The sequence below is a fragment of the Staurois parvus genome, unplaced genomic scaffold, assembly GCF_062004578.1.
Source record: "Staurois parvus isolate SC_StPar_1 unplaced genomic scaffold, SC_StPar_1.0 ptg000414l, whole genome shotgun sequence".
Classification (NCBI taxonomy): domain Eukaryota; kingdom Metazoa; phylum Chordata; class Amphibia; order Anura; family Ranidae; genus Staurois; species Staurois parvus.
In genome coordinates, this window is record NW_028318210.1 from 1,887,922 (window position 1) to 1,908,569 (window position 20,648).

The 20,648-nt window shown below is 42.5% G+C and overlaps 1 protein-coding gene across 7 annotated transcripts in view; it reads left to right on the forward strand.

Moving 5' to 3' along the window:
• PCNX1 (pecanex 1) overlaps positions 1-20,648 on the forward strand; it is a 236,382-nt gene that overhangs the window by 48,402 nt on the left and 167,332 nt on the right. For all 7 annotated transcript variants that reach the window (XM_089686842.1, XM_089686844.1, XM_089686845.1 and 4 more), the window contains exons 2-4: positions 7,984-8,192; positions 14,715-14,820; positions 18,413-18,452. In XM_089686842.1, the coding sequence (XP_089542968.1) occupies positions 7,984-8,192; positions 14,715-14,820; positions 18,413-18,452 (355 nt within the window). The remainder of the gene's footprint in view (positions 1-7,983; positions 8,193-14,714; positions 14,821-18,412; positions 18,453-20,648) is intronic.

A 20,648-nucleotide genomic window follows, 5' to 3' on the forward strand; every position in this document is an offset into this window, starting at 1 on the left:
TGGATTCAATAAAATTTCAGCAAATTTTGGATGGTAACTTGATGCCATCTGTGAAAAAGCTGAGGTTAGAGAGGATGGCTTCTACAAATGGATAATGATCCTAAACACACCTCGAAATCCACTGGGGATTACATCAAGAGGTGTAAACTGAAGGTTTTGCCATGGCCTTCACAATCTCCTGACCTCAACATAATTGAAAATCTATGGATAGACCTTAAAAGAGCAGTGCGTGACAGTCAGCCCAGAAATCTCAAAGAACTGGAAGACTTTTGTAAGGAAGAATGGGCAAAGATACCTCAAACAAGAATTGAAAGACTCTTGGCTGGCTACAAAAAGCGTTTACAAGCTGTGATACTTGCCAAAGGGGGCAGTACAAGATATTAACTCTGCAGGGTGCCCAAACTTTTGCAGACACCATTTTTTTGTTTTCTGTTATTTTGAAAGTGTAAATGATGGAAATAAAATCTAACTTGTTGACATATTATAAGAATGTCTAATCTGTAATTTGATGCCTTTTGGAGATTTTTCCATCTTTCCTTGGCTTCTGTATGCACATTAATACAAATTTTTAGCTGGGGTGCCCAAACTTTCGATCCCCACTGTACAGTTGTGGCCAAAATTATTCAACCCCCAATGCTGTAAAGGGGTTTAGGGACTATAGTGTACATTTGGAATTGTATTCAGAATCAAATCCTACAAGGACGTTGTAACTACCCAAATGCAACTAAAATGACATCAATTGTTTATGTAATACAGTAGTAAATGGTTCTTATGTGGTTTCTTCATTGCCACAATTATTCAACCCCTTAAAGACTACCACTCTGAAGAACAGAGGTTCATACAGGTGCTTTCCATCAGGTATTGAAAACACCTGTGGATGTCACCGAGCAGCAATCAAGCATAATAAGCACCAATTAGGCAGCTTTAAAATGACTGTGATACTCAGCTCCTTCTAGACATTTACTGGTGTGGTTACAAACATGGTGAAGGCAAGAGAATGGTCCAGGAAGACAAGAGAAGAGGTGATTTCTCTTCACAGGAAGGGCAATGGCTATAAGAAGATTGCAAAGATGTTAAACATACCAAGAGACACCTTAGGAAGCATCATTCGCAAATTCAAGGCAAAGGGCACTGTTGAAACGCTACCTGGTCGTGGCAGAAAGAAGATGCTGACTTCGACTGCTGTGCGCTACCTGAAGCGTAGAGTGGAGAGAAGTCCCCGTGTGACTGCTGAGGAACTGAGAAAAGATTTGTCAGATGTGGGTACAGAAGTTTCAGCCCAGACAATAAGACGCACACTGCGTAATGAAGGCCTCCGTGCCAGAACTCCCAGGCGTACCCCCTTGCTGTCTCCAAAGAATAAGAAGAGTCGACTGCAGTATGCCAAAAGCCATGTGGACAAACCACAAAAGTTGTGGGATAGTGTTCTGTGGACTGATGAAACAAAATTAGAACTGTTTGGGCCCATGGATCAACGCTATGTTTGGAGGAGGAAGAACAAGGCCTATGATGAAAAGAACACCTTGCCTACTGTGAAGCATGGTGGAGGGTCAATCATGCTTTGGGGCTGTTTTGCTTCTGCAGGTACAGGGAAGCTTCAGCGTGTGCAAGGTACCATGAATTCTCTTCAGTACCAGGAGATATTGGATGGAAACGTGATGCAGTCCGTCACACACCTGAGGCTTGGGAGACGTTGGACCTTTCAACAGGACAATGATCCCAAGCATACCTCCAAGTCCACTAGAGCATGGTTGCAGAGGAAAGGCTGGAACATTTTGGAGTGGCCATCGCAGTCACCAGACTTAAATCCGATTGAGAACCTCTGGTGGGACTTAAAGAAAGCAGTTGCAGTGCGCAAGCCTAAGAATGTGACTGAACTGGAGGCCTTTGCCCATGAAGAATGGGCGAAGATACCCGTAGATCGCTGCAAGACACTTGTGTCAAGCTATGCTTCACGTTTAAAAGCTGTTATAACTGTAAAAGGATGCTGTACTAAGTACTAAGATTGAATGTCACTTGGGGGTTGAATAAAACTGATAATGCTGTGAGCACAGAAAAGACATTTGTGGTTATTTCATTATAACTGTTATGTTATATTTGTCTGACCTACAAGTGCCTCTTTAATGTAAATGTAAGCAAGATGACTGAATGATCAAAAGCAATGTCAAACTGGCCAAAACACTCAATTTCAGTGGGGGTTGAATAATTTTGGCCACAACTGTATATGGGGGATGAATTACTATATGGGGGATGAATTACTATATGGGGTATGAATTACGATATGGGGGATGAATTGCTATGGGGGATGAATTGCTATGGGGGATGAATTACTATATGGGGGATGAATTACTATGGGGGAATATTACTATACTTACTATGGATGACAGATACACATCATTCATCTACTCTTGGTCCGGCCCCCGGGTCCAATATATGAACCCATTGCGGCCCTCAAATCAAAAAGTTTGCCCACCCCTGGTTTAGAGTCATCAAGCCAAAGCTAGGAAAGCCAGGTTAAGCAGCTGTTTGAGGATGCCGTTTCCTTGATCACAGTTCTCTAAGTGCAGGAGAGGCACTAGGGATCCAAAAGACCCTCATGTGTCCATAGAGCACACCTGTTACTTATAGCACTCTTGTGATAGCAATAAAGTCACAGTATAACCAAAGGGAAAACTTTTTTTCTCTTCGTTTTGGATAAAGCGGAGAGGGATAAGAACGTTTGCCATGTTTTATTGCTGTTTGTGTCCGTGTTAAAGAGACCTCTGTATTTTTCCAGTTTACCTTTACTGAAAGAGAAACCTAAATTTTGGGTTGTCTTCAGAACAGGAATAGAGGGGAAATCTTCAAATGGGGACATTAGTTCTGGTGACCCTGGGGACAACCAAGAATTTCCCTCATTTTGGAGGAATTTCCTCTCACTTCCTTTTTTGGCTATGGGACAGAAAGTGAAGGAAAAATCTCCACAATGGAACACAGGCTGCAAAAATATAAAAATTGACAAGTGTTATAACCTTCCCTTTCTCTATCCAAAATTAAAACAACGTTTTGCCATTTTATCTCTTATATTAATCTGCATTTTTCTAAATGAACCACAGGTTTCATACTAAACTTTACTGAACTGATGTTTTTGACTAAATTGTTTACTTAAAACCTTAATATTGGGTCTGTGTTGCTGCTAACCAAGCACTAGAGTAATTGTTTTTGTGCTGCTTAGGTGTTGAGTAGTGGGTATTATCAATTTACATATGTAATAGAGGTGACCTGTTGTCCTAATTGGTGCCAAATTAGTGTTGTATTTAAGAGGTGTAGAAATTCTGTAGAGTTTACTCTGTAGGGTTTGCTCTTTGGAAGTGCAGCAGGGCAAAAGTGCATAGTTTTGAACTGCAGGAATTTGGAAACAGCCAACTAACTTTGGTTACTAAAAATATTTTAAACAGTGTATAAAAATTAAACAAAGTATCCAAACAATGTGTATGTATATATGTATGTATATATATGTATATGTATATATATATATACAGTCATGGCCGAAATTGTTGGCACCCTTGATATTTTTCCTGAAAATCAAGTATTTCACACAAAAAAGGTATTGCATTAACACATGTTTTGCTATACACATGTTTATTCCCTTTGTATGTATTGGAACAAATATAAAACAGAGGCAGAAAAGCAAATATGACATAATGTCACACAAAACCCCAAAAATGGGCTGGACAAAAGTATTGGCACCCTTAACTTAATATTTGGTTGCACACCCTTTGGAAAACATAACTGAAATCAGTCGCTTCCTATAACCATCAATAAGCTTCTGACACCTCTCACCCGGAATTTTGGACCACTCTTCCTTTGCAAACAGCTCCAGGTCTCTCTTATTGGAAGGACACCTTTTCCCAACAGCAATTTTAAGATCTCTCCACAGGTGTTCAATGGGATTTAGATCTGGGCTCATTGCTGGCCACTTCAGAACTCTCCAGCGCTTCTTTGCCATCCATTTCTGAGTGCTTTTTGACGTATGTTTGGGGTCATTGTCCTGCTGGAAGACCCAGGATCTTGGACGCAAACCCAGCTTTCTGACACTGGGCCCTACAGTGCGACCCAAAATCCTTTGGTAATCCTCAGATTTCATGATGCCTTGCACACAGTCAAGGCACCCAGTGCCAGAGGCAGCAAAACAACCCCAAAACATCATTGAACCTCCACCATATTTTACCGTAGGTACTGTGTTTTGTTCTTTGTAGGCCTCATTCCGTTTTCGGTAAACAGTAGAATGATGTGCTTTACCGAAAAGCTCTATCTTGGTCTCATCTGTCCACAAGACGTTTTCCCAGAAGGCTTTTGGCTTACTCAAGTACATTTTGGCAAACTGTAGTCTTGCTTTTTTATGTCTCTGTGTCAGCAGTGGGGTCCTCCTGGGTCTCCTGCCATAGCGTTTCATTTCATTTAAATGTCGACGGATAGTTCGCGCTGACACTGATGCTCCCTGAGCCTGCAGGACAGCTTGAATGTCTTTGGAACATGTTTGGGGCTGCTTATCCACCATCCGGACTATTCTGCGTTGCAATCTTTCATCAATTTTCCTCATCCGTCCACGACCAGGGAGATTAGCTACAGTGCCATGGGTTGCAAACTTCTTGATAATGTTGCGCACTGTGGACAAAGGCAAATCTAGTTCTCTGGAGATGGACTTGTAACCTTGAGATTGTTGATATTTTGCCACAATTTTGGTTCTCAGGTCCTCAGACAGTTCTCGTCTCCTCTTTCTGTTGTCCATGCTTAGTGTGGCACAGACAGACACACAATGCAAAGGTTAAGTGAACGTCTCTCCTTTTTATCTGCTTTCAGGTGTGATTTCTATATTGCCCACACCTGTTACTTGCCCCAGGTGAGTTTACAGGAGCATCACATGCTTGTAACATTCTTATTTATCCGCAGTTGTGAAAGGGTGCCAATACTTTTGTCCAGCCCATTTTTGGAGGTTTGTGTGACATTATGTCGAATTTGCTTTCTTTCCTCCCTTTTTTTGTTTTGTCCCAATACACACAAAGGGAATAAACATGTGTATAGCAAAACATGTGTTAATGCAATACGTTTCGTGAGAAATACATGATTTCCTGGAGAAATATCAAGGGTGCCAACAATTTCGGCCATGACTGTATATATATATATATATATATATATATATATATATATATATATATATATATAAAATCAAAAGTGTCCAAATAAACTTTCAATCCATGGTGATGTAAACATGATTAGTTGAAAGTGCTCTGTGCTCAAATAGCATACATTCACAGTTCCCCGTGGTGTGTGTATGTATATATGTATATATATGTATGTGTATGTATATGTGTATGTATGTATATATATATATATATATATATATATATATATATACATATATATACTACACTATATTGCCAAAAGTATTGGGACACCCCTCCAAATCATTCGATCGATAGGGACCTCCTGCGCTACTCAAAATGGACTAATGGCAAGTCTGGGGAGGGGGCTGCTAACACCCAACCATATACCATGGATATTGTGCAATATATAAAGTGAATTGGTGCAGCGCTACCCCAATTCTACCTTACTCCCACACTAGCTTATCCCCCCAAAAAAATCAAATATATATATAAATAAATGATGTACCATTACCAATAAACAATATGTGAGTAAATAGAATAGAATGCACATAAAAAACCAGTATGAAACATCCAGACATGAACTAATGGCTCGTACGGCGGTATGAGCATCCAAATCATTGGATTCAGGTGTTCCAGTCACCACCATGGCCACAGGTGTATAAAACCAAGCACTGATACATGCATATTGCTTCTACAAACATTTGTGAGAGAATGGGTCGCTCTCAGGAGCTTGGTGAATTCAAGCGTGGTTGACACATCTGCCTTGCAGTAAATGGGTCATGGGCTTGATTCCCGACCATGGCGCCTCCTGCATGGAGTTTGCATGTTCTCCCTGTGGGTTTCCTCCGGGTGATCCGGTTTCCTCCCACACTCCAAAGACATGCTGGTAGGTTAATTGTATCCTGTCTAAATTGGCCCTAGTATGTGTATGTATGAATGTGAGTTAGGGACCTTAGATTGTACACCCCTTGAGGGTTAGGGACTGATGTGAATGTTCAATATATATGTGTAAAGCACTGCGTAAATTGACAGCACTATATAAGTACCTGAAATAAATAAATAAATAATCTTGCTTATGAAAAGATGTTAAGACAGAACGAATCCAGAGGCGGGTAACAAAATGGTGAAAGGTCTGGGGGATAAAACTTATCAAGAGCGACTTCAAGAACTTAATATGTACAGTCTGGAGGAAAGAAGGGAAAGGGGAGACATGATTGAAACCTTTAAATACATCAAGGGGGAGAATAAGGTTCAGGAGGGCAGTATTTTCAACACGAAACCAAAATCAAGAACACCGGGCATGACCTTAACCTTTCTAGCGGTCTGAATATGTCCATATTTCTGTGCTCAAAGCGGTACATTTTTTTTTTGCATGGAAATATATAGTTTTTATATTTTTAAATATATGTAATTTTTAGGAATAACTCACTGAAATCTGAACAAGAGTCTAGTAAACATCCCGTGTATGTTAAAATTTGAAACACAAAATCATCATATATAATTTAATAAATAATTATAAGAAATAATATAATAAATTTAATTCAATAATATAATCAAACCAAAAACACTGAAATTTGAAATACAGCGCCAAGTTCGCACATCACTGAGTAAAGTCGCAAAATCGTTTTCAGTGGCTGATGATGAATTTCCCCACAAATCACTCAATTCTGCAAGTGGTTCTAATTTACGATCACCTGTTAACTAGCTGGTCTAAAACCGCTTTTGACCTAAAGGGACGCTTTTTGGACGCCATGGACATTTCTCAGTTTCCAGGCAGAAAGAACAGTAAAAATGCAGGCAGGGCACAGGACAAAGCACTAGGTATAAAATGTATGTGAAATGGTTTGATACAGTAATGTTTTACTATGTGATTTTAGTGAATTTAGTGAATGTTACTTTTTGTCATTTTCAAATTTCCTGCCGTTCCGTCCCGACGTCGCAGGGGGCGGAACCCAAATGACAGATGCCGGCATCCGCCAGGGGACATTACAGGGGACACTGCAGGAGGGACATCGCAGGAGCGCAGGGCAAGGTAAGAGAAGAGCAGATCCCGGAGCAACGCCGCTTGGTAATCCCGATTGTAGCTCGGGGTTACTGCTTATGGTACTGAAACTTTACCCCGAGCTACACTCGGGAATATCGTCTGTGCTTTTTTTTTGCATGCTAGTCTCATATCGAAAATGAATAGGGTATAACAATTCTTGTAAGACAGAATACAACTCCCACGATATTGTATTGTAATGTATTCTTTTGTTTCTGAGCATGCATGGTCTTGGTCACTCTATTTTTTTTTTTCCATACAAACACTATACTAATTACACTAAAATCGTTTGTTACTTTTATCTTATGAGAAAACATTTTGTTCCTGTCTCTTCAGGTATTTTCGCATGAACTGTTGTGATCAGCTCTCAAAAGCTGAGTACTAATGAATAGATTATCGGACGATTGCTCCGAATGCAGTTTTTCGTCTGATTTTCTCATTGTGTGTACCAGTCATTACTAAACTTTACTAGCACCTCCCAGTTGTCAACTGCTAACACTTATCAACTATTGGTTTTGGGCTTGTCCGTCTTGCCTCAGTTAATGCAGTGTATGCAGAACTACTATGCATGTTGATGATGCCTCTATGGGCATGCAAGTATAGTTCAGATAACTCTGAAGTCTTTATGTTGCAAATGAACCTCTGGCTTGTGGAGGACCGAATTTTGATATTGATCATTGGGTTCCGTAACAGATGTAAACGAGTATTCATTCCTGAATTGTACTTTGCCTGTACACTTTGTTTTATCACGAGATGTTTTCTTACATTTAAAATTTTTAACCTTTTCTCCTCCAGGCACTTTCCACCTCTCTGGTGATAGTAGCTGTGTACTGCCCAGTGGTAGCAGCCGTCTTCATTGTTTTAAAGCTGGTGAACTACCGATTACATAGGGCTCTGGATGAAGGAGAAATTGTGGAAAGGAGTGCCAGTGAGTTGACTGAGAGGGTGGCAAAGGCAGAACGCAGTGACAGCTCGGCCAGACGAGAGGAAAGCAATGGGCCAGGGTAAGATGAACATTATAATTTGTATGCGTATATATGTGTGTGTGTGTGTGTGTGTGTGTGTGTGTGTATATATATATATAAAAGTATGTGTATATGTTTATATAGTATGTGTATGTATATATGTGTATGTGTGTGTGTGTGTATGTGTGTGTATATATATATATATATATATATATATATATATATATATATATATATACTTTTTTTTTTTTTTGGCATGTTTTCTTTCATTGATAAATTTGCATTTCTTCTCCCTGTCAGTTCCCAGCACTCTGTTCCTGAGAGCGGAGTTTAGCTCTCAGGATCAGTGTGTTCCTGTGAAGTACACCCCCCCCTGCCCACTAGTAAAACACTCCCTTCACACAGTTAACCCTTTGCCTAAAAAAGTTAACCCCTTCCTTCCTAGTGCCATTAGTACAGTGTCAGTGGTTTTTTTTTTTTTTTTTTTTTTTTGCACTGATTATTGTGTTGTTGTCACTGGGGATGTCAGTGACCCCAAGTCAGTTTCCCCCCAGTGTCAGACTGGTTGCCACAATCCCGCCATAAGTCGCTGATCGCCGCCATTTATTATAAAAAAAAATTTAAAATCCAGTATCTATACCGCCATTTTGTAAACGCTATAACTTTCACGTAAACCAATCAATTTACACGTATTGGGATTTTTTTTTTAGCAAAGACATGTCGTAGAATACATTTTGGCTGAAATTTAGGACGAAATTTGATTTTTAAATTTTTTTTACTGGACATGTTTTATAGCAAAAAGTCCAAAATATTTTTTTTTCTCAAAATTGTCAGCCTTTTTTTTTTTTTTTTATAGTGCAAAAAATAAAACACGCACAGGCGATCAAATACCACCGAAAGAAATTTCAATTTGTGGGAAAAAAAGGACGTAAATTTAATTTGGGTGTAGTGTTGCATGACCGCGCAATTGTCATTTTAAAATAACGCAACAACATAACACAAACTGCTTCTGTAACCGCTTCCTGACCGCCCTATAGCAGAAATACTGCTTACAGGGCGGCATGGGTGCACAAAATCACATATACGTTATTGGCGTTCCCGCGGTTTTCACATCCCTCCCAGATAGCATCAGATTGCCCGGCAGTACTCAAGTCATCACATTTAACCCCTTGATTGCCCGGAACACGCGCATGCACAATAAACCTCCATTTCTAGTATATTGTCTGAACGGATCAATATCTTTGATCAGATCAGCACTATACCAGCGTTCACATCAGTATAGTGTCCCCAAAAACACAGCGTTAGCGGGATCAGACCTGCCAGCACCTGCGTTTATCCCCTACGCTTACCCCCCCCCCCCTTCTACCCCAGCAAGTGCAGCGTCAGTAGGTCACTGTCATTTGATATATTACACACAAAACCGCAGCGTTTGCAGAATCAGGCCTGATCTCTGTTAGCATTTGTCAGTGATGACTCTCATATGCAGCAGAGTGCCAGTACTAGTGCCAAGCTACCTTTTGGTGAACTGGCGAGTACTAGTGGCATAGTACATCCTTGTCTTTCACATATCTCTTAGATTGTAAGCTCCCAGGATCAGGCCCTCCTAACCATCTTGTATTGAACTGTATTCTGTATTGTCTCCCGTTATATTGTAGCGCGGAGCAAACTGTTGGCGCTATATAAATCCTGTATAATAATACCAGCACTGCAGTATGACTTGGTGACGTGGTGAGTCCCATAAGTGCAGTACATTCATTTTTTTTTTCAGCCGGCGATCGGCTGTCATGTAAAAGCAATCCTAGTGGCCAATTAGCTGCAGGATTGCTTTTACAAGCAGCGGGAGTTGATGCCCCTGCTGCCTTCCACGGCCTTCTTAGGCAGTCCCGTGCCATAGGGGGAACCTGAGAATGCAGCCGGTGTTTCTGCCAGCTGACCATAGAGCTGATTGGAGACGAGACTGGTGCCAATCATCTCTATAGTCTAAAAATTCGGAAGCTACGAGCTTTTCATCACTTCAGTTTCGCAGGATATAAACCACGCCATTTGTAAAATTGGAAATGCATCTGATCACACCGATTTTTGGTTTGATTAGATATGTAAGGGCAGAGGAGATATCCAGACCCTGATAGACCCCAGATTTCTCAAAAAAGAATATATGACAATGCCCATTAAAGTTATAGGGGATATTTGCATTCCCAGTGATAGCATTAAAAGTGATCAAAAAAAAAAAGGATTCAATACAGTGTAAAAAAAAATCAAAAAAACTTAAAAGATAAAATTAAAAACTCGCCCCTCCCATGCACGCACACCTGTGTGCACAAGCGTTGACTCTGTGCCGGTATGTAAACAGCAGTTGCACCATGCATGTGAGGTATCACCGTGAACGTCAGATCAAAGGCAGTAATTCTAACACTAGACCTCCTCTGTAAATCTAAAATGGTAGCTTTTAAAGGCTTTTAAAGCGTTGCCTATGGATATTAAAAATGTATGCAGTTTGTCGCCATTGCACGGGGCATGCGCATGTTTGGTATCTATTTACTCGGCATACCATTATCTTTTATATATTACCAAATAATTGGCCAATATATTGTGTTTTTGTGCATTAAAAGTAAAAAAAAAAGTGTATTTTTTTTTAAAAATGTGTTTTTGAAAAATCGCTGCACAAGTACTATGTGCCATAAAAAATTGTGGAACCCACCATTTTATTCACTAGGGTGTCTGCTTTAAAAAAATATATACTGTTTGGGGGTTTAAATTAATTTCCTAGCAAAATATACTGGTTTTTTTCATGTAAACAAAAAGTGTCAGAAAAGGCTTGGCCTGCAGGTGGTTAGAGTGAGTGATGTGTGGCATAAACCTCTAATGCTGGGCATAAAACACCCCCACCCCCCAAAATGACCCCTTTTTGGAAAGTAGACACCCTAAACTATTTGCTGAGAGGCATGTTGAATCAATAGAAGAATTTTATTTTTTTTTTACAAGTTTTTGGAAAATGACAAAAAAATTTTTTTTTTTTTTTACACACTTAATTGTCACTTAAATGATTTACTGCTCACACATGCCATGGGTATATGTGTAATTACTCCCCAAAATACATTCTGCTACTTTTGAGAGACGTTTTGGCAATCTAGCCAAGTACAGGACCCCAAAATCCAATAAGCACCTTCAGGCTTTTAAAGTTCTTTATATCCTCATTACACTTCCAGACTACCTATCACAATTTCAAAGGCCCTGAAATGCCAGGATAGCACCTAACCCCCCCAAATGACCCCTTTTTGGAAAGTAGACACCCCAAGGAATTTGATAAGAAGCACGGTAAGTATTTTTCAGATCTCATTTGTTGCCACAAGTTTTTGGAAAATTAAGAAAGAAAACAAATTTTTTTCTATTCTTTTTTTTATATTTCAAAACCTTGTGAGAAAAAAATGAGATCTTCAGAATACTCACCATGCCTCTTTTTAAATTCCTTGGGGTGTCTCCTTTCCAGAAAGGGGTCATTTGGGGGGTTTTGTGCTATCCTGGCATGTCAGGACCTTCGAAACTGTGATAGTGAGGAAGTGAAATGAGGAAGTTACGCACCTTCAGGCTTTCAAAGTGGTCATTGGATTTCAGGCTCCTGTATGTGGCTAGGCTCCCAAAAAGTCTCACACGTGTGGTATCCCCATACTCGGTAGAAGTAGCAGAATGTATTTTGGGGTGTAATTCCACATATACCCATGGCTTGTGCGAGAAACAAATCATTTAAATGACAACTTTGTGAAAAAAAAAAAAAGGTTTTTGTCATTTTCCTGAAACTTGTTGAAAAAAAGTAAATCTTCCATGGACTCAATATGCCTCTCAGCAGATAGCTTAGGTTATCTACTTTCCGAAAAGGGGTCATTTGAGGGTGTTTGTACTATCCTGGTATTTTAGCACCTCAAGAGATGTGATGGGCGGTCAGAAAGTAAAAGCTGTGTAAATTCCATTATCTATACCATAGTTTGTAGATGCTATAACTTTCACACAAAGCAATAAATATACACTTACTGGGATTTTTTTAAACCAAAAACATGTAGCAGATACATTTTGGCCTAAATTTATGATGAAATTTTATTTTTTTTGGATATTTTTTATGACTGAAATGAGAAAATATTGTTTTTTTCAAAAAAATCTTTTCTTCAAAATGTTGTCTGTATATAGCGCCAAAAAAATGTGCACAGGTGATCAAATACCACCAAAAGAAAGCTCTATTTGTGTGAAAAAAAGGACATAAATGTCATTTATGTACCGTATTGCATGACTGCACAATTGTCCGTTAAACTAGCGCAGCGCTGTATAGTAAAAAAAAAATGTCGTAAATTGCAGTATCTATACCATAGTTTGTAGACGCTATAACTTTCACACAAAGCAATCAATATACACTTATTGGGATTTTTTTTTTACCAAAAACATGTAGCAGAATACATTTTGGCTTAAATTTATGACTAACTTTGAGTTTACGATATATTTTTTATAGCCAAAAGTAGAAAATATTGTGTTTTTTTTTTTTTTTTTTTCTCTCAAAATTTTCAGTCTTTTTTTGTTTATAGAGCAAAAAATTCATAGCGCACAGGTGATTAAATACCACCGAAAGAAAGCTCTATTTGTGTGAAAAAAGGACTTAAATTTCGTTTGGGTACAGCATTGCCTGACCGTGCAGTTATCGTTGAAGTAGTGCAGCGCCAAACAGCAAAAAAAGGCCTGGTCAGGAAGGGGGGTAAATCCTCAGGAAGGCAAGTGGGTAATAAAGATCCTCAAAGTAAACAGGTGCAAGCATCAATGCTTGTAGGGAACTTTCTGTCTGCTTGTGGATAAAATTGGACTAATGCAGGCCATAGACGGGGAGAAAAACGGCAGATTTTTCTTTTAAAAAACGAAAAATCGGTCGTTCAAGCGGCCGACGTTACCACCAATGGTAAAAAAAATCGGCCGATTTTCATCCCGTCTACAGCCGGCAAAAAGTGTCCCTGCAGAGAGCTCTATTTCTTTGACAGTTCCTTGACATTTACAGAGGTTGCAACAATGTATCTATTTGTATCTATTTAGGATACAGATGTTTTTATTCGGAAACAAATAGATACAATGTTGCAACATCTGTAAATGTCAAGGAACTGTCAAAGAAATAGAGGAGCTCTCTGCAGAGACACTTTTTGCCGGACTGGAATTCCTTTTGTTTTTCATCCTTCTTCTTCTCCTTCTTCATCATCATCCTCTTCTTCTTCATCATCATCCTCTTCTTCTTCTACTTCTTCATCATCATCCTTCTTCTTCTTCTCCTTCTTCATCATCATCCTCTTCTTCTTCTTCTTCTTCTTCTTCTTCTGTTTCTTCATCATCATCATCCTCTTCTTCTACTTCATCATCATCCTCCTCTTCTTCTTCTTCTTCTTCTTCTTCTTCTACTTCTGCTTCATCATCATCATCCTCTTCTTCTTCGTCATCATCATCCTCTTCTTCTTTTTCTACTTCATCATCATCCTCTTCTTCATCTTCTACTTCTTCATCATCATCCTCTTCTTCATCTTCTTCTACTTCTTCATCCTCCTCCTCCTCCTCTTCTTCTTCTTCTTTTTCTTCATCATCATCCTCTTCTTCTTCTTATTTTTCTTCATCATCATCCTCTTCTTCATCTTCTTCTACTTCATCATCATCTTCTTCTTCTTCTTCTACTTCTTCATCATCCTCTTCTTCTTCTACTTCTTCATCATCCTCTTCTACTTCATCATCATCCTCTTCTTCATCTCCTTCTACTTCTTCATCATCATCCTCTTCTTCTACTTCATCATTATCCTCTTCTTCATCTTCTTCTACTTCATCATCATCATCATCATCATCATCATCCTCCTTCTTCTTCTTTGTCGTCATCCTCTTCTTCTTCATCGTCATCCTCTTCTTCTTCATCGTCATCATCCTCTTCATCTTCTTCGTCGTCATCATCCTCTTCTTCATCTTCGTCGTCGTCGTCATCATCATCCTCTTCTTCATCTTCGTCGTCGTCGTCATCATCCTCCTCTTCTTCTTCTTCTACTTCTTCGTCATCATCCTCCTCCTCTTCTTCTTCCTCTTCTTCCTCTTCTTCTTCTTCTTCTCCTCAGATTTTTTTTATCGGTAAAAAATCGGCCGATTAGCCCATTATTGCCGTGAAAATCGGCCGATCGGCAAAATCTGCTGATTTTTTTTTTTCAACTTTCCCGATTAAAAAAAACGGCCAAAATACCGAAAAATGGCCGAACAAATAGCCCACTAACGATCCGAAAATCGGCCGATTTTCGACCCATCTATGGCCTACATTAGTTAGAACTTTTGTCAGGTTTTTAATTGCTTCCCGTCTCACATATGGGAGGTTTTCCCAAACCATCTGTTCTAGTAACCAATATTGAGTGTCTCCAATGGGGACAAATACAACCAGAGGTAAAAATTTGATTCTACCCCTTCCCCATTTTGTCCAAAGCTTAAAAAAACAAACAATTGCTTGAAGTTACTCTATCTTGTCTGTCCTTTTGTTTTATTGTATTGTAATGAAATGCTACTTCTCTTTGGTAGTGATCCTGGTGGAGGGATTGAGATGGCAGAGTTTGTAAGAGAAGCCACTCCTCCTGTTGGATGCAGTTCACGAAATTCCTATTCTGGATTGGACCCAAGTAATCAGGTATACACATAAACTGGAATACCAGGATAGAACTAGCTATTGCTTTACTGCAATTATTATGTTTTATATTGTGAGGCTAGCATAGTTATTGTTTGCTTAGATTACTAGTTTAGCTTTGTTAAAAATAAATTAAAATGTCACTGTGCTGTATTATGCTTCTGGCTTTCTTTTAATACTCCGATATCTCCTTATTGTTCTCAAATACTCCCTTCCTATTTTAACAACTTCATAAGGTGATGTAGGTGGCTGAAGCTGCAATTGAGCAGTCTACATATTTATAGCAGTGTTTGCTTGTCCTGATGCAAAACAAAGAACAAATCCCAAATCTATAATGATCTAACTCTGTTAAACAGAAAAAAATAAACATGTCAAAAAGTCACTATGACTTCACCCAAGTACTTAATGGATATATAAAAAAAAGTTCACATAATGATGGAGGTGGTGTCATAGCAGCTACAATAAATGGCTTACTATTCGTTAGTTAAAAAACCTGATTGGTTGGTTTTGGAGATTGAAAACTCACAATATGAGCTTGAGTGTAGAAAGCAATTTGTTACATCCATTAAATGCTTAAGTACTGTCCTATGGCAGATATACTGCTACAGGGTGGCACCTGTGCGCAGAATCACATGTGTATATATACGTGAGTTTGCATTTCCAGGTAGGGGGCGCGCATGATCTCCTAGATTGTAAGCTCCAAAGAGCAGGGCCCTCAATCCCCTCATGTTTTGCATTGTATTGGTATTGTTCTGTCACATGTTCTGTCCCCCTTTGTAATGTACAGCGCTCAGCGAACTATTGGCGCTTTATAAATACTGTATAATAATAATAATAAAATGATCCCTACCCACGCCGCGGGTGTAAATCATCGGGTCCCGACTGGTAATTACCCGTAATTACTCCGATGGGGAGGAAGATTGAGTTTTTTTTGTTTTTTTGTTTTTTTTAGCACTGATCGCTGTTTTGGTGTCACTGGGGTGTTAGTGACACCAGGTTAGTTCCAACCCCCCCCCCCGTGTCAGAATGTCTGCTGCAGTCCCGCTAAAAGTCACTGATCGCCGCCATTACTAGTAGAAAAAAAAAATCCTGTTATACCGCCATTTGTAAACGGTATAACTTCACGTAAAGCAATTAATTTACTTGTATTGGGATTATTTTTTTTTAGCAAAGACATGTCTCAGAATACACTTTGGCCTAAATTTATGAAGAAATTTGATTTTGGTCTTTTTTGCTTATAGCGCAAAAAATAAAATAATTCACAGGCGATCAAATACCACCGAAAGAAAGCTCAATTTGGGGGGAAAAAAGGACGTAAATTTAATTTGGGTGCAGTGTTGCATGATCGTGTAATTGTCAGTTAAAGTAACGCAGCACCGCAATGAAAAAAATGGCTTCCCCCTCTCTTCCCCCCCTCTCTCCCTCCCTCTGTCCCCCCCCTCTCTCCCTCCCTCTGTCCCCCCCCTCTCTCCCTCCCTCTCTTCCCCCCCCTCACTGGGGTGTTAGTGACACTCTCCCCCCCTCTCCCTCCCTGTCTCCCCCCCTCTCCCTCCCTGTCTTCCCCCCCCTCTCCCTCCCTGTCTTCCCCCCCCCCTCTCCCTCCCTGTCTTCCCCCCCCTCTCCCTCCCTGTCTTCCCCCCCTCTCCCTCCCGGTCTTCCCCCCCCCTTTCCCTCCCGGTCTTCCCCCCCCCTCTCCCTCCCGGTCTTCCCCCCCCCTCTCCCTCCCGGTCTTCCCCCCCCCTCTCCCTCCCGGTCTTCCCCCCCCCTCTCCCTCCCGGTCTTCCCCCCCCCTCTCCCTCCCGGTCTTCCCCCCCCTTCTCTCCCTCCCTGTCTCCCCCCCCCTTCTCTCCCTCCCTGTCTTCCCCCCCCCTTCTCTCCCTCCCTGTCTTCCCCCCCCCTTCTCTCCCTCCCTGTCTTCCCCCCCCTTCTCTCCCTCCCTGTCTTCCCCCCCCTTCTCTCCCTCCCTGTCTTCCCCCCCCTTCTCTCCCTCCCTGTCTTCCCCCCCCTTCTCTCCCTCCCTGTCTTCCCCCCCCTTCTCTCCCTCCCTGTCTTCCCCCCCCTTCTCTCCCTCCCTGTCTTCCCCCCCCTTCTCTCCCTCCCTGTCTTCCCCCCCCTTCTCTCCCTCCCTGTCTTCCCCCCCCCCTTCTCTCCCTCCCTGTCTTCCCCCCCCCTTCTCTCCCTCCCTGTCTTCCCCCCCCTTCTCTCCCTCCCTGTCTTCCCCCCCCCCCTCTCCCTGTCTTCCCCCCCCCCTCTCCCTGTCTTCCCCCCCCCCTCTCCCTCCCTGTCTCCCCCCCCCTCTCCCTCCTTGTCTCCCCCCCCCCCTCCCTCCCTGTCTTCTCCCCCCCTCTCCCTCCCTGTCTTCTCCCCCCCTCTCCCTCCCTGTCTTCTCCCCCCCTCTCCCTCCCTGTCTTCTCCCCCCCTCTCCCTCCCTGTCTTCTCCCCCCCTCTCCCTCCCTGTCTTCTCCCCCCCTCTCCCTCCCTGTCTTCTCCCCCCCCCTCCCTCCCTGTCTTCTCCCCCCCTCTCTCCTCCTCTTCCCCCCCCCTCTCTCCTCCTCTTCCCCCCCCCCCCTCTCTCCTCCTCTTCCCCCCCCCTCTCTCCTCCTCTTCCCCCCCCTCTCTCCTCCTCTTCCCCCCCCCCTCTCCTCCTCTTTCCCCTCCCCCCCCTCTCCTCCTCTTTCCCCCCCCCCCCCCTCTCCTCCTCTTCCCCCCCCCCCCCCCTCTCCTCCTCTTCCCCCCCCCCCCTCTCCTCCTCTTTCCCCCCCCCCCCCCCCCCCCCCTCTCCTCCTCTTCCCCCCCCCCCTCTCCTCCTCTTCCCCCCCCTCCTCTTCCCCCCCCCTCTCTCCTCCTCTTCCCCCCCCCCCCCCCCCCCCCCCCTCTCCTCCTCTTCCCCCCCCCCCCCTCTCCTCCTCTTCCCCCCCCCCTCTCTCCTCCTCTTCCCCCCCCCTCTCTCCTCCTCTTCCCCCCCCCCCTCTCTCCTCCTCTTCCCCCCCCCCCCCTCTCTCCTCCTCTTCCCCCCCCCCCTCTCTCCTCCTCTTCCCCCCCCTCTCTCCTCCTCTTCCCCCCCCTCTCTCCTCCTCTTCCCCCCCCCCCTCTCTCCTCCTCTTCCCCCCCCCCCCTCTCCTCCTCTTTCCCCCCCCCCCCCCCCTCTCCTCCTCTTCCCCCCCCCTCTCTCCTCCTCTTCCCCCCCCCTCTCTCCTCCTCTTCCCCCCCCCCTCTCCTCCTCTTCCCCCCCCCCCTCTCCTGCTCTTCCCCCCCCCCTCTCTCCTCCTCTTCCCCCCCCCTCTCTCCTCCTCTTCCCCCCCCCCTCTCTCCTCCTCTTCCCCCCCCTCTCTCCTCCTCTTCCCCCCCTCTCTTCCCCCCCTCTCTTCCCCCCTCTCTCTCTCTCCCACCCCCTTATTTTTTGCACTTTAAGCAAAAAAGACCAAAATCAAACTTCATAACACTGTTTGCCAGTGTTAAATCTTCTAAAGGCAGAAGAATAACCCAGGGTACATGAATTACTATCCCATATTCCTTTATGTACTTAAGGGTTTTATGGTAAGTCAAAACTCCTATATATTTATATTTTATAATTTATGGTGTTCTTCCTCTGTAGGTTGGAATGTCTAGATATGGAGCTGCATCAACGAGTAAAGGTATGACAACATGTTAATTGGCCAGATGAATTTGGTTTGCATGTTCATATGGGTCATATAAAATAAATGTCCTATTGGGTGTGCTGACTGTTGTAGGTGCTGTGCTTATACTGTAACTATTAGATGTGGTTCATGGAATTTAACAGAAATACAGTTATTTCCACTTCCATAATTAGTGCAGCTGTACAAGAGAAAAACATACCAGTCAGCAATATAACAGTCATCGTGTATAGGTGTTAAAAATGGGCTCATATTTACAGGATACCAGTTTTTTTTTTTTTTGTTTTATTTTTATCATTAAAGTGTTACTCAACCCAGGACCCTGCATTCATTCTATCTGGTTTCCCGCAGTACACAGAACATGGAAGTGCAATTATTTTAGTAAATATAAACTGCCTCCCTCCTGTAGTTTTCTGCAGGCAGCCTATAGTGGTGGAACTGCTGGGCCCCAGGCACAGCTCTGCTCTCTGCACAGGCCGTGTACAGCACAGTTATGTCACTACTAATACAAGGCGAAACTTAGGTTTGCAGAGACGTTTATTTATATCCCTTGTAGCTGTGAAGGAACGTATACTTTTCTTTTGTGCCCGGAGTTCATTTTTATGCAGTGCTTATAGGGCTTGCCCCTCCCTCAGTTTGTGACTGGACACTGAAAGAAATAGCAGCAGACGGATGATCTTATTCATGTCACTGTTCTCTCTCTTTCTACGAACATATTCCTTGTCAACACATGAGCAGTGCAACATAATTACTGCTGAACAGGAACTGCAAGGGGTTGGTGCCAGGTCAAAATTGGGTACTTGCACTGTTTGCAGTTAAAAAACGAATTATATTTAATGATGGATACAATGCTACATTAGTTTCTCTTCTTTTATATCTGCCTTGAGTTTGGCTGTAACTTTCAAAGATAGTCTTCAGTTGAGTAGTTCTGTTGATTGACGTGAACTCTGGACAAATATGAAATAACACCAGGTAATGCTTCTAAGTATGGTACTAAAGGAAGTGGTGCAAGGGTTAAAGGAGAGGTTTGAGCTTAAAAAAAAACCCTTCATACTCACCTCTATGCTGCAGCTGTCTTGTTTTTGAGACCCAGAACTAATCAATCGCATGATCACTCAGCTCTCCGCCTTCTTGGAGCAGAGAACAGTAACTGTCAGTCACCACTCTCCACTCTGCCCCTCCAGTGCTAATTAAAGTGCTGGGCTGGATAAGGGCAGGCTCAGCACCATATGCTGAGAGCCGGAGCCAGCTGTCAATCAGGCAGGTGGGTGAATCTCAATAATATGGTCAGGATCTTTCCAGAACCTGGAGCAACTTTGATGTGTTAGCAGACAGTGGGCTAAAGCCCATTGTCGGCTAACTCTAGGTCAAAGGAGTGCAAAATTAGGTGCAAAAAAGCTTTGGCTAGACTTCTCTTCAGTTGCTTACTTTGTCTAGTGCAGGGGTCTCCAATTTACTGTCCTTCAGGCTTTCAGGGGGGCTGGACTGTGGCCAGTGGGAGTAGAAAATACCCTGTCATCAGTGACCCATCATTGGTTTTAATGGCGGGAATGGTGGCCTATTGGCAACGGTGGGAGGAATGGTGCCCTTTTGATTGTGTCAGTAGGGGGAATGGTACCCCATCATTGGTGTCAGTTGGCTTAATAGAGCCCGAAAGGCCAGATAAAGACAAGCAAAGGGCCACAGTTTGGAGACCACTGGTCTAGAGGATGGTAAATAAGGTAGATTATGTATTTTGTGCGCCAATTGCCCCAGAAGCTGGCACACTTCTCTCTTTGATGCTCCCCATTATAGACAGAGAGCCGGTGACTGGTGGAGCCTCAGACAAGAGTCTTTGAGGGACCAGTCACACATTGCAGAGAAATCCTGCAGGGCTGAGGTATAAGGTATGTAATTCACCTTATTCATCATTCTCAAACAATGCACATTTAACTTATTGTATGGGTAAATTTTGCAGCAGCCAAGCATTGGGCTGTAAATTCTTATGAACTGCAGTATTTGCCAACGAACGTTGGATGTTTCTACTTTTTTCCCCACTTTATCTTGATTATGCCACACATGCACCTACACACATACTTATTAATATTTGAATTGTTTGGCAATTTAAAATGGCAAAATCTTTACTAGCACCACATGGGAGGGATTCCTGACTGAAAATAAGGAATTAGTTTTGGATGGGGATCATTCTCACAAATT